A 12,779-nucleotide genomic window follows, 5' to 3' on the forward strand; every position below is an offset into this window, starting at 1 on the left:
CAGTGGCTCCTAGTTTGTCTTTAGAACAGACAGCCTTGCATGCTTAATATATAAATGTAACTTCACATGCAATCGATCTTACAACTACATCCTTAAGAACTAAAGTTTTTGATTAAATCATTGGCAAAAAATAGCAGCCATTACTTTTCAAGTTACCTCCTATTCACCTGCTGGATCTCTTTGACTTAAAAAGGAAAATGTTTCTTCCTCAAAATCCTGCATTTTACTAAAATAATGACCAGTCACAATGATAGAACTTCCCTACTTAATATGATGTTTTTTAGTTCATATTTTTTGGGAAGGATATTGTTTATTTTTTATTTTCTAAAAGGGGGTTTGGCAATCTACAAAGAAAACACCTTATTAAATTGAAAGAAAAAATGAAAAGCAAATTTATGACATTCAAAAAGATAATTTGATGCAATGTGTCCAATACCATATCATAACAATCTTTGTTGCTATTTTTTGCAATATGCTAAAAAAATTACCTGCATTATTTTAGTTTTTTTTCCTCTAATGGAATGATTCTTTAGTAGGCTTGGACTGTTATGATTGTACTTCACTAATCCCAGAAATGCTTTATATTGCATGTGGTGTTTACCAAATTCTGCTTCAGCACCTGATATGAAATTTTGAGAATGTTTTTAGCATATTTGGTGTTCTATTTGAGCAGGGTAAGAATAAAATGATAAACTGAATGCTGAATGAAGGATAATAAAATAAATGCTGTAAAATTTGGGGATCCATATAAATCCATATATGAGCATTATAAGCAATTTCTTCTCTATGTATAATTATCATATGGTAAGTAGCTGTTTTAAAATAATAGTTTCAGTCAGTCAATAAACATTTATTAAGAGATTACTTTGTGCTAAAACCTGTGATGAGCACAAGAGATACAAGAAAGGCAAAAATAGCCTTTTCCTTCAAGGAACATTCTATGGGAAGAAACCATTCAAATATCTATATACATACAGTAAATAAGAGGAAATCACAGAGAGAAAACAATGACAGTAAAGGTAATGGAAATTAGAAGAGTGGAATCTACAAGAGACCCACTACAACAATGGGTCTCTAGTAAAAGATGGGGAAATTTTGAGCTTATTCTTGAAGGAAGCCAGGAAACAGACATGAGGAGAGAGAGCCTTCTAGGCACGGAAGACACCCAGTGATATAATACAGTCTGAAAATAGTGTCTTGTTTAAGAAACAACAAGGAGGACAATGTCAATAGATTATAACATATCCAGGGAAAGGGCAGAGAAGTAAGGTTTAAGAAGTCTGGAAATTTCCAAGTATCTAGGTTATAAAGGGTTTTAAAAGTCAAATCAAGTATTTTTGCTCCTCATTAGTAATACAAAACCACTAGAGTTTGAGTATAAAAGTAACATGGTTAAGCTAGGAAGATAATTTTCACAGCTGAATTGAGGGTGGAATGGATTGGAGACAGGAAAGAAAATGAGACCAACCATCAGGTTACTGTCATAGTTGAAGTATAAGATTAGGTAGACAAACACCAAAGTAGTTGCTATGTCAAAGAAATAAGGGGCATATATGAGAGATGTAGTAAAGTAGAAATGATAAGTCTTTGCAACAAATTGGATATGTGAAGTTATTGAGGGGGTAGGATGCAGGTTAATATCTAAATTATTAGGTCTGACTGGAAGTTGTGATCTTCCATATTTGCTATTCCTCATTAGAATATGAGAATATTTAAAAGTAATAAAAATTAAAAAACAAAGAGAATATGACAATATTAAAGACCTTCTTTAAGAGCAAGAAGTCTTGTTTTCTATTTGTATCAGCAGTACTAAACACAATGCTCTGTAAATAGTAAGCACTTAATAAATCCTTCCTTCCTTACTGTTGGAATCTTTACAAACTGTTAAGCCATTAGAGCTGATAGAGACAATAATTATCTAATTTAGCATGATTCAATATGATTGATTTGATTTTAGAAGGAGATATTTTGGGCCAGAACTTGAAACAAGGTACTAAGTACAACTGATCGAAATGAAGCTTGTGTTCACACTTTTAGAAAGTTCATAGAAGCAAGAAATATTTAAGTATTCATTGCAGTTCACATGTTTGGGAGATTTTAGGGTTTAGAAAGAGATATTTGAATTCACACCTCCCTTAAAGTTCTTAGGGCCAGAGAGCACTCTGGGAGATAACCCAGAATCCCATTCTCTCAGAGGAGGAATTAACCTTTGGGAGATCATATATATAGAGGAAGCTCTTAAAGCTTCAAGAGTCTTACTTCAGAACATTGACTGGAGTTAGAGAGGAGCACTCTGGGAGGAAGCCCACAAGCCCTCTCTCTGAGGCAAGAGAGATTCATTTTCATCTTCCACCTTGGTGCTGGCTGGAGGTTGAAGAAAGCAGAGGCAGGAGCAAAGGGCAAAGCTGCAAGAGCTCTTAGAACCAAGCAGAAAGATAGGCCTCTAAGAAAACTAACTGGGCTATATTGAAGGACACAATAAAAGATCTGAACTTTTATCAGCTGACTGCGATTTTGGGTGATTATTTACTTGTAATTGAAACTAAAGCTGCCTCCAGAAAACCTCCCCAAGAAACCCTTTCTCCCAAAGAGACCCATTTATATTTTAAAGGACAAAAACACCAACACTTCCTTCCTTCTTTCCTTCCTTCCTATTCCTCCAGGGTCAGATTGCTAACTACTCACAGATCCTAAAAAGATTCCCACATCATTAAGTTTTCTATTTTCTTAAAAATTTAAATTGTCTGATCTTTAACATGTGCTCTTCCTAGTATCTTCTAACTTTCTGCTTAAAGTACATATTCATGCCATCATGAATTTTCCAACTAGATGACAAGCAAGCTTTTGACAGTTTTAACATCTTAACTCTGAACCATATTTCCCAACATATTTTTCACCATTATCCCCAGTTCCCATTCTTTTCATTATAGTTTCTAAGAATGAAGATACAAGTTGAGTTATTTTGATAGTTTTTGTTCATAAAATTTCTGTTTCTTCTTTGTAAGGCAGCATGATATAGTGGAAAGAAGGGAAGAAAGGAAAGAAATATTTATGCCAGATACTGTACATAATGCTTTACAGTTATTATCTCATTTTTATGCTTCTATGTGACCTTACAATGAATAGCCTGAATTATTTTGTTTAAGTATTGACTGATTTGATCTCCTTGCTATTTATTCAATAGACTCTCAAAAGTCTTCTTCAGCACCACAATTACAGCACCTTTTTCTATTGGCACAAAGATAGTAATTCTATATTTGTCTTTGCTTCATGGATTGAAATAGGTTTCTATCCTAACCTGTACATTTTTTAGTCTAGAGCTAAACTTCTTTTTCCCCTCCAATAACCCCATTAAGAGGTTGTCTAGCTTCTCCCTCTCTAAAGGAGAACCTGATACTTTCCAAGATAGTTCATAAAACTTTGGCTAACTGTAATTGTTAGGAATCATTTCCATATATCAAGGTTAGATCTGCCTTTCTTAAACTCTCTTCATTTGCTTGTATTTTTGCCTTCTGGTGTAAAAACAAGACTAAGGTCTCTTTGACATGACAGCATTTCAATTATTTGTAGAGGGCTATTCAATTTCCAAGTCATCTCTTCTCTAGGCTAGCTCTTAAACCAGTCCTCATGTAACATATCTTCCAGTCTTATTACCATCTTAAACACATTTTAGCTTATCTATGGCTTTCCTAAAATGTAATGCCCAGAATTTAAGACAGTATATTATTCAAGTGCTCTTTCAAAACACTATAACCTCTTAAATGCAGCAAAGGAGAGCATTGACTCTTTTTGGTAACTATGCCACATTATTGGTTTACCTTAAGTTGCAACAGAAACTATTGCCCACTTGTGCTTTCCTTATCCAATAATATATCTGAAGTTATAGAACTTTACATTAATCTCTATTACATTTCATCTCATTCAATTTGGGCAATAATTCTTGACTGTTATACTTTTAAAAATCCAGACTATATCAGTTCCAAGATTTTATATATTTCTTTAAGCAACCTTATTATTTAGTTAAACTAGTCTTCAGATTGCAGGTACATTCATTTACTTGAAGTCTTCCCAGCTTTCAGATATTGTTTTCATTCATATAGTCTTTAGAAACCCATAGTTACCTCCAAACTGCAATGTTGCCTTTCATTAGTACTTTTATGGTTATTTCAAATTTCAAGTGTTTACTATTTGAAATAATTAAATAATTTTATTTTATGGAAAAATTTTCAGGGAATAGATGAGAGAAAAAAAGCCAGAGAAGAATAATTTGCATTGTGTGATCCAGTTTGTTTGTATAATTGTTATTTATTGTATTAATACTTTGCATTTATATACATGTGTCTTTTTATAAAAAAAAAAAAGTCCAAAACAAAAACCAAAAACCCCACAAAATATATGTAACAATAAAATTGATTTGGGAGAAAACCAGGCACTATGATCAATATAAACTTTTTTTTTCTCAGAACAGGAAAAAAAAGACAAACATGTGGAACCAGGTAAATATTCAAAATGTTTTAATTTCTCAATTTCACTAGTTGTTTACTTCAAGTTCCAATTAAACATAAGCTCATTATTCCTTGTTACAGCAAAATCAACAAAAAAAGAAGCTTCTGGTAAGATGATGTTATTTTTTTTCCTTTGGTAATTTGTGAATATAGATCTTTTAGGAAAGAAAAATCATAAGATGCTATAAGACTCATAAAATAGCACATTCCCAACCTTCTTCTCTTCAACCAAATAAATAAACCATAAAGGAAAAAGTCACAGGTTAGTTTCTCTTCTGAAGTAAAAGGAGAGAGAGTCACTGATTGAAAAGTGATCCCAACATGTGGCTTAGACTATTCTATGAATTTCCTTGAAAGAATATGACTATTAAGGTGAGGCATACTAAATAAAACCTCTAGGTATTAAAGCTCCTTGTTGTCAAAGTTTTTGCTTTAATTATGGTTTTCCGCATCTTGTACTTTGAGCTTTATTTTCTCTACATCTGATATGTTTTGTTACAAGGAAGAAGGGTCAGAGAGTGAAAGATATTTGGGAAAAACAAATAATCTGCCAGTAATTGTTGATCACTTGCTGAGTGTTACCTGAAATGGTGTCAACAGAACTTTGCTCTTAAAAAGCTCCTGTCTCCCTTACGTTGATATCTTTCTTGTACTTCCTAGTGTTTGTCTCCCTTTCTCCCTCTCTCTCCCTTCCTCCATTCTTCCCTCTCTTTCTTCTTCTTTCTCTTTTTCTCTCTCTCTCTATAATATGTATATATGTGTATTGTGTGATGTATATATAAATGTATGTTTAACATTTATTTCATATTATTATATTAATTTATATTTATACTTAATCTTAATATTACAAAATTATATATACTGTATTATAGTGGATAGAGACCCCGTAATTTTACCTGTTTATCTAAACATTCTTTTTTTTTTAAATTGCAATCCACATTATCTCCCTCCATCTAGTCTAATTTTGCATGTAAAAATCATGCAAAATAATTTTTTGGTAGCTATGTTGCAAAGGAAGCAAGATAAAACTTAAGTGAAAAAATTATACTTCAACTTGCACTCAGAATTCATCAGTTCTATCTCTAGAAGTGGAGAACATTTTTCAACATGAGTTCTTTGAACTCTGGATCAATGAATTGATCAGAGAACTTAGTTCACAGTTGATCACCATTACAATATTGCTCTTCTTATGTAAAATAATTTTCTATTTTTATTCACTATAATCTGCATCAATTCATATAAGTCTTCCCAGATTTTTCTCAAACCACCTCCTTTGTCATTTCTCATACCACAATAGTATTTCATGACAATTATATACCACAACTCATTAAAACATTCCCCAATTAGTGGGCATCCTCAGTGTCGAAGTGAAGAAGAATCTGAATTCTAATCCTGCTTCTGATACATATTTACTTTGTGGTTTTGGGCAAGCCATACTTTTCCTAGACAAATCTATGACTGTGTCACTGCTCTGAATTTGATGGATTCTGGGAGTAATACACACCAATAAATCAAATGGAAAACCAGACCTATGTACCCTTATGTTGAAAAGCATAGTTTTTGTAATTTTGTATAATGATGTGCAATATTCCTCCATACCATTTTGTCTAATCAATTCTATTAGAAAAAAATATCCAGTCCTTTTTTTTAGTGATAAGTCATATTCTATCAAGTTTCCATGACACTAATTGGGTGATATTAACCACTGAGAGATATCTAACATATTTTATTTCCCATATTTTAAACAAATATTTGGATAACTTCTTCTCCAAGTTATCTTTTCTATGAATTACTGAATTCTTCTACTAATTTTCTTCTACTTGTGTCATACATGTTACTCTCCTGAGTATATAGTTTGGCAATTTCATGTAGACAAGATTCTCTTTTCACTTCTTGCTGTTTAATGTACTATAGATCAAATCCATAACATTTTTTCTATATCTATTTCTTATTATAACTATGTACCTAACTTGAAAAACATCATTTATGCATTCAGAAAGTGAAATAGCTGGTTTGGTCAATTTATTACGTCCTGTACATTCTCTTCCTTCTTAAAGCCACTACCTTATTTCAGCAGCAGTTTATGCTTCATGTAAATTGTCCTTAGAGAAAGATTTCCATCTTATATAACTACCGATAGGTTTATGATGCTAAAAACAGAAACAAAAATAAATCAAATTTTGATGTGTTACAAATTTCTATTTTTAGAGAAGAGAAAAATCATGTTTTAACTAAACAATAAGTTTTGGGGGAAGGAATGAATCTATGAATAACCAACATATTCATTAATAGCGATCAATTATAGATGAAGAAAAACTTTATATAGACAGACCAATTTTTCAGACAAAATAAATCTAAGAAAACTCTTAAATAAATATTAGAGGACATAATTTTAAAATAATTTCAAAACAAGGAAAAGCCTAATTTTAAGCTTTTCTAAATTTTCTAAAATTTTGGAGGACATCAGATATAAAATAATAAAACATATCTTTCATTAATCTGTTGAAGACTTTTTAAAATTTTCTAAAGTTTTGAATCTAGTCTTTTAAAAAGTAAAATAATCCTTAATAACAAGGAGTATAAAAAGAAACAAAATAAGATGTTAACTGATGTAAATATCATTTTTCTTTAACAGCTCTAAGTGAAAAACAGGTGAAATCAAGTATGTTTAATACAGTTTTTGCATGTTTTATGTAAATGTGGAAGCTTATTTTTAAGTATTTGTTTCATCCCTTTTGCTTTGGGCAAAATTAATAATACTGTATTAATTTCTGGGAGATTCTCTCTTTGCTGTGAATATTTGTTACACTAGAATGATACTTTTAAAAAAAATATTTAATCCATGCCTTCCCTGTGAGGGAACTTTTGTCTTTAGATATTTTGTTTTTAATGTTAATTTGTTCATGTATAGATTTCTGTGGAATGTCAATGTGCAAGTTGTTTTTCTCCCCTTTTTGCATGTTATAGTTTGAATTAACCCCTATAATGTCATGCAATAATATCCTTGACTGAAGCATATAGTAATCCCTCTATTCAACCTATTAAGCAATTCAATGTAGCCAGGACTAAAGTGTCTTCTATATCCCTGCATAAGGCTGTCTTTAACTAAAGGAAGATGGGCATATATTATTAATGATCCTTATAAAGTTTGTGTTTGTCTTTAGATAAGGAAACTCTGATTGGTACATAGGCCATTCTTCAGCCTTTGAAATGGTGGAGATTGGCGATGATTCTATGTATAACTTGAAGGAAAAGTTGAATTGATTTGTTGGTCTAGCTAGATTAGATAAGAACTTGGCAGATGCCAAGAAATGGAAATTGTTTTCCTTATTGTGATATAAATTGCTTTTAGGGAGAGATTGTTTCTAGATACTCAAGCTTTTATATATTATATTTATAGGCAAACCTGAAAAATATGCATGGTCTAAAAGGGTTTATATTTTTCTACAGGATTATAGCTGCCTAGACATCAATCATGATTCTAATAGATATACAAATAAAACAGATAGAAATAGCTAACATTTCATAATATGTTATGTACAATGTCTGACTTTGGGGATTGCTTATTTATTTGTTTGCTTTGTTTAGTGGGTATATGGAGAGGGAAAAATGCAAATATATCATTTAATAACATGCTTACAGTTTTCATCAATGCTTCTATCCTAATCTTGAGATGAACCTAAAGATTTCTTGAACTATAAATCTTGAGGAGTTCTTTTTTATGGTAATACTTATGTTATGGAATTGCATATATAAAGATATGCACAAGAGATTATGAGTAATTTTAGAGAATCAGCACAGAGCTATAGATTAAAGATAAGCTTGAAAATGATTGGCCCATTCTCAAGAAGACCTTTAAAAAGTCAAGTATTTCCATTTGTAATAAAAATTTGAAAGGCATCACCAAACTGCCAAGGAAGCACACTGTGCAAGAAACACAACATTCCCATAATAATGAATCAAAATTATTATCTTCCTCCTTTATACCCCACCTCACACAGACATACACACTTGAGACTTCAGGACAGATGGTGATGTCAGAGCATCAGCAGCCCAAGTTAAAGATCTATAAAGAAGTGACTCATAGCAAAATTTCCAAATGACTGAAAGACTTGAACATGTCCCATTATCCTTTCCAGGATCTGAAACTGTTTTCCCATCAACTTCAAGTCCTTTCTATTAATGTAGCTTTAGTTGGTAAGAGGACGTTTTTACCAATAAGGAATAAAAAGTAACCATTTGTCAGAACTGTTTCAAAACTCAGCTTCAGTGGGTTAGATAGGCAAAAATGAAGGTATAGCCAAGCACCTTTGTAGCAAGAGATGGTGCAGCTAAGCCAAGAACAAGTTTATCACATCACTAACCCTGACAATTCTCTATTCCAAAGATTCCCTGCATTTTTTCTCTGCCATTCAATCTGATTGGTTGTCCTGAAACTTGGCTTTATTTTGTACCTTCTTCATTTTTAGATTTACTCCCTGCTAATTGCTAAGCAATATAATTCAGGGCATCTTAAACCTTTTCCACTTATGATCCCTTTGTGTCTGAGAAATTTTTACATAACCCAGAATATATAGGTATATAAAATATATACAAATCAAACATAAGTTGATAACAAATCATAAGTATATGACTCCCGTATTCAGTTATAAGACCCCATCTGATGGGGAGGGAGAGGTTGTCACTGAATATTTTGCATCTTCAATTTGGTTATTTCAAAATAATTTGAAATACCTACTTCTTAGCTCTTTTTTTATGATATTAATTGCAACTTGGAACCTATTTCACCTACTTTCCTACTTCAGCTGCCTTGTTAGTCTTGACTTAAAAAGGATGTCGATTTCAACTTAGCCTCAGAATGTATAGTCTTAATTCACAATCCACCGAGATATTTAGCTCTGAAGTTAGCTTTCTTATTTATAGTGAAATAAAAGACATTTAATTCAATATGAAAGTGACTAAGAATAACTTAGGTAGCAAGAGGATGTCTTAAAATAATAATTGCTAGCATTTATATAGTGTTTTATAATTTGAGTAATATGATAATTTGAGTATATTGAGTATATAGAATATAACTGAGTATATATATTGAATATATATACTATAATATATATAATATAATAATTTGGGTAATAATATGACTACTGGGGGAAAATTTAATCAGGTCTGGGATTTGTACTAGGCTTATCACATGCCATATTTAGCATGATTGCTAAGAATTAAATCAATTTCAGTGTTCAAGATATTGGATCAGAACTGGAAGATGCTACTTGAGTTCAAAATCTGAATAGAAGGATATAGGTTGACATGCAGAGAGATCCAAACATAAAGGTTTATATAAGCTCTAGGTCAACATATCAGGTAACAATATGGTTAGTATGGCACAAGTAGGAGCAGAGTTCACATGTAGAAACATAGGTGGAAATTTGTACTTCAAATTGTGCTGAAGAAAATGGAGTGAGGTTGGAAATGGAAGGATCACTTCTTTACTGTTAGTTTATACAACATTTAAATAAAAATCTCATCTTTGTTTTATGACTGGCATTTTAAGAAATATATTTATTTTCTCACAAGCAGCAAATGGTCTAATCATTTTTTTCAAAAACAATATCTATTGTGGTACTCATGTTAGGCTGCTTTAGTGAGCTCCAGTAGACATTTTCCTTCAAATAAAAAAAAAAAAAAAAAAAAAAAACAAAACCCAGAAATTCTCCTGAGAGTAATCTTGATATCCTTTGAAATAACTTATTAGTTTATTTTTTGCATATTATATGTGACAGTAAAGAGATGAATTTTCCTGTGTGTTTCCCCCTTTCTATCAGCCTCCATTTTCAATATTATAGTCTCATCATATACTTTCATCAATTTATTAATGAAAATCCCTTAGTAAATAACCTGATACTGCTTTTTGCTTTCTCCATCTCTTACTTTGCTTTCCAATGTCTTGAGTTCTGTTCTGTTTGTGCAGCTTAATCCTGATCTGCATTGTAATAATATAAAGTATTGATCTGGCATCACTGATACTAATTTTTCATTCCTTGAATATCTGAACTTGCAGAAACTGAACGAAGCAAAGCAGAGGTTGCTGCTGCCTCAACAAAAAAAGGTAAATGATGCTGGAAAATAATGATGTACTTTTTAAAATGTAACCATAACTTATCTCAGTCAAGATTCCTAACATAATGCATTGTATAGTGGATGTGTAATACCTCTGGATATTGAGTTCCCTATTTTAGTGATTAAAGAAACAAAATCATTTTCTTCAAGATTTATAGTGTAGGTGTTTAACGAGGTTTTGTTTTTAGTATTCTAATAACAAAGGTTTTGTGACTGTGGAGCCATATATTAAAACAGTAATTAAAGTTAAAGAAAGTATGTTAAAAATTGCAGATTCATTTTTTTCTTTTTGGAAATTGACATAGTAAAATTGTATTAAGCTCAATAGCATCCTGAACACTGGAGCCACATTTGAATTCAATATACTACCTTAGAAAGTTCTGTCTTGCACAAATGAGACTTTGATGGATGGAACGAACACAACCAATCTTTCACTTTACTTTGGAGATCATATCAATTCATGTAAACTCACCTCAAGAGATGAAACTCTAGGAAGGGGGAGAATTTTTCATGCGAATCTGTTTGAGATGAAATTTTTTTTTAGGTTTCTTATGAACTACAGTACTGAGATCACTACTTTTTTTTTTAAGGAACATATAACAAATCACTGTATTTAAAACCATCCTCATATTGCTCGTGGGAGCATTCACTATATTCCATTTAAGATCTATCATTATGAATGTTTGAAATTGATTCATTTGTTTAGGTGACCATTTACAAATTATAGTTCTTATCTATCTAGCCCAATTTTGTCATTGAATAGATTTGGAGATAGGGGCACAATTACTTAATGTGCTTAATTAAACTCATACAAATAGCAAGGAATGGGGATTTGAATCTAGCTCCCCTGACTCTCTAGGAAGAACAGAGAATGTTTAAGCATAAAGCTTGTATTTTTGACTAAGCTGCCAAAGTTGAGACATAATATACCAGCTTTGTCTTTATTTTTGTGATCTTGTAGCAGTTATTTCCTCTTTATGTATGTCAATTGTTTCATCTATAAAGTGAAAAATTGGAAATAGTACAGAATCAGAGAATCACAGGTATCAGAATTGAAAAGAACATCGGACATCATTTAACATGACCAATGTATGAACAAAAATACCATCTGTATTATTTTCATTAAGTGGTTATCTAATCTTTGCTTAAAACAATTAATTTAATTGATAGATAGTTCTGCCTGGAAATTTTTCCAAACACAAAGCCTAAATTAATTTCTTTATAAATTCTACACACCTAATGTTCTCTGGGACAACGTTAATAATAACCAAAATAGCTAACATTTACTATAATGCTTACTAGAGAATAAAATCCTAGGCCTCCTACTAGCTGGCTTCTTACAGTCTCTGCCTCAAATATATCCAGCCCCCTAATCCTACTATAAACTACTGATTTTTAAATTAAATACAGTTTTTTGAGGATTTGATATTCCTGCCACAAGTACCAATTTTGAATGTCTTATAAGAATTACCATAGTTTTTTTTAATGCTCCCATATTTAATCAATTTTTTAGTTAACTACATATCTTGCTCTGAATAAAAAAAAAGCTTAGAATTTTTAAAAATTATGTTAATTTTGCAGGGTTAGAATTATAACCAATCATTTAACCTCTCACTTTATCTAGTTAATTTAAGAAATTTCTAGAAGAGGGGCTTTTACTCACTTCATACCAATTAACAAGATGTTTTTGGTTATTTTTGTTCAAGTTATACAGTTATATGAAATGCTATTTAACTTGGTTAACTTAGACTTTGAGAATTTCCTTATTCTTGTTTTTTAGTCATAAAACTTTTGTTCCTAGGTAACAGAAGCAATGCCAAATGGAAGAACATAGGAATATCTTTTTGCACTTATATATTTTTTTTATATTTACAGCCACCATTGAGATATCACAGCTAAATATATCCTATTTTAAAAACCAAATAGCCAAACATTAAAAACCACTCAACAGCCTACTTCTGAGCAGAGGCCATATGTAGACAAGCACAACCCAAGAGCATTTATATCTGTTCTTGTGACAACTTGTTCCTACAAATGTTTTTACTATAGTTTACAACACTGCTTAATGAGCTATCGTCAATCAGGCAGACCACCTCCTTTAATTCAGTCTTAACAAGCTGTATGCCTACAAATAGGACTTTAATTTGACTTGACATG

At 31.5% G+C, this 12,779-nt stretch overlaps 1 protein-coding gene across 1 annotated transcript in view; it reads left to right on the forward strand.

Annotated features, from left to right (window-relative positions):
• The first annotated feature begins 2,012 nt into the window (after positions 1-2,012).
• LOC116423596 (triadin-like) overlaps positions 2,013-12,779 on the forward strand; it is a 116,739-nt gene continuing 105,972 nt past the window's right edge. Inside the window, exons 1-4 of the mRNA XM_031968596.1 lie at positions 2,013-2,040; positions 4,587-4,613; positions 7,141-7,167; positions 10,564-10,611. Coding sequence (XP_031824456.1) covers positions 2,013-2,040; positions 4,587-4,613; positions 7,141-7,167; positions 10,564-10,611 — 130 coding nt within the window. The remainder of the gene's footprint in view (positions 2,041-4,586; positions 4,614-7,140; positions 7,168-10,563; positions 10,612-12,779) is intronic.

The sequence above is a fragment of the Sarcophilus harrisii genome, chromosome 4 (genome assembly GCF_902635505.1).
Source record: "Sarcophilus harrisii chromosome 4, mSarHar1.11, whole genome shotgun sequence".
Classification (NCBI taxonomy): Eukaryota; Metazoa; Chordata; class Mammalia; order Dasyuromorphia; family Dasyuridae; genus Sarcophilus; species Sarcophilus harrisii.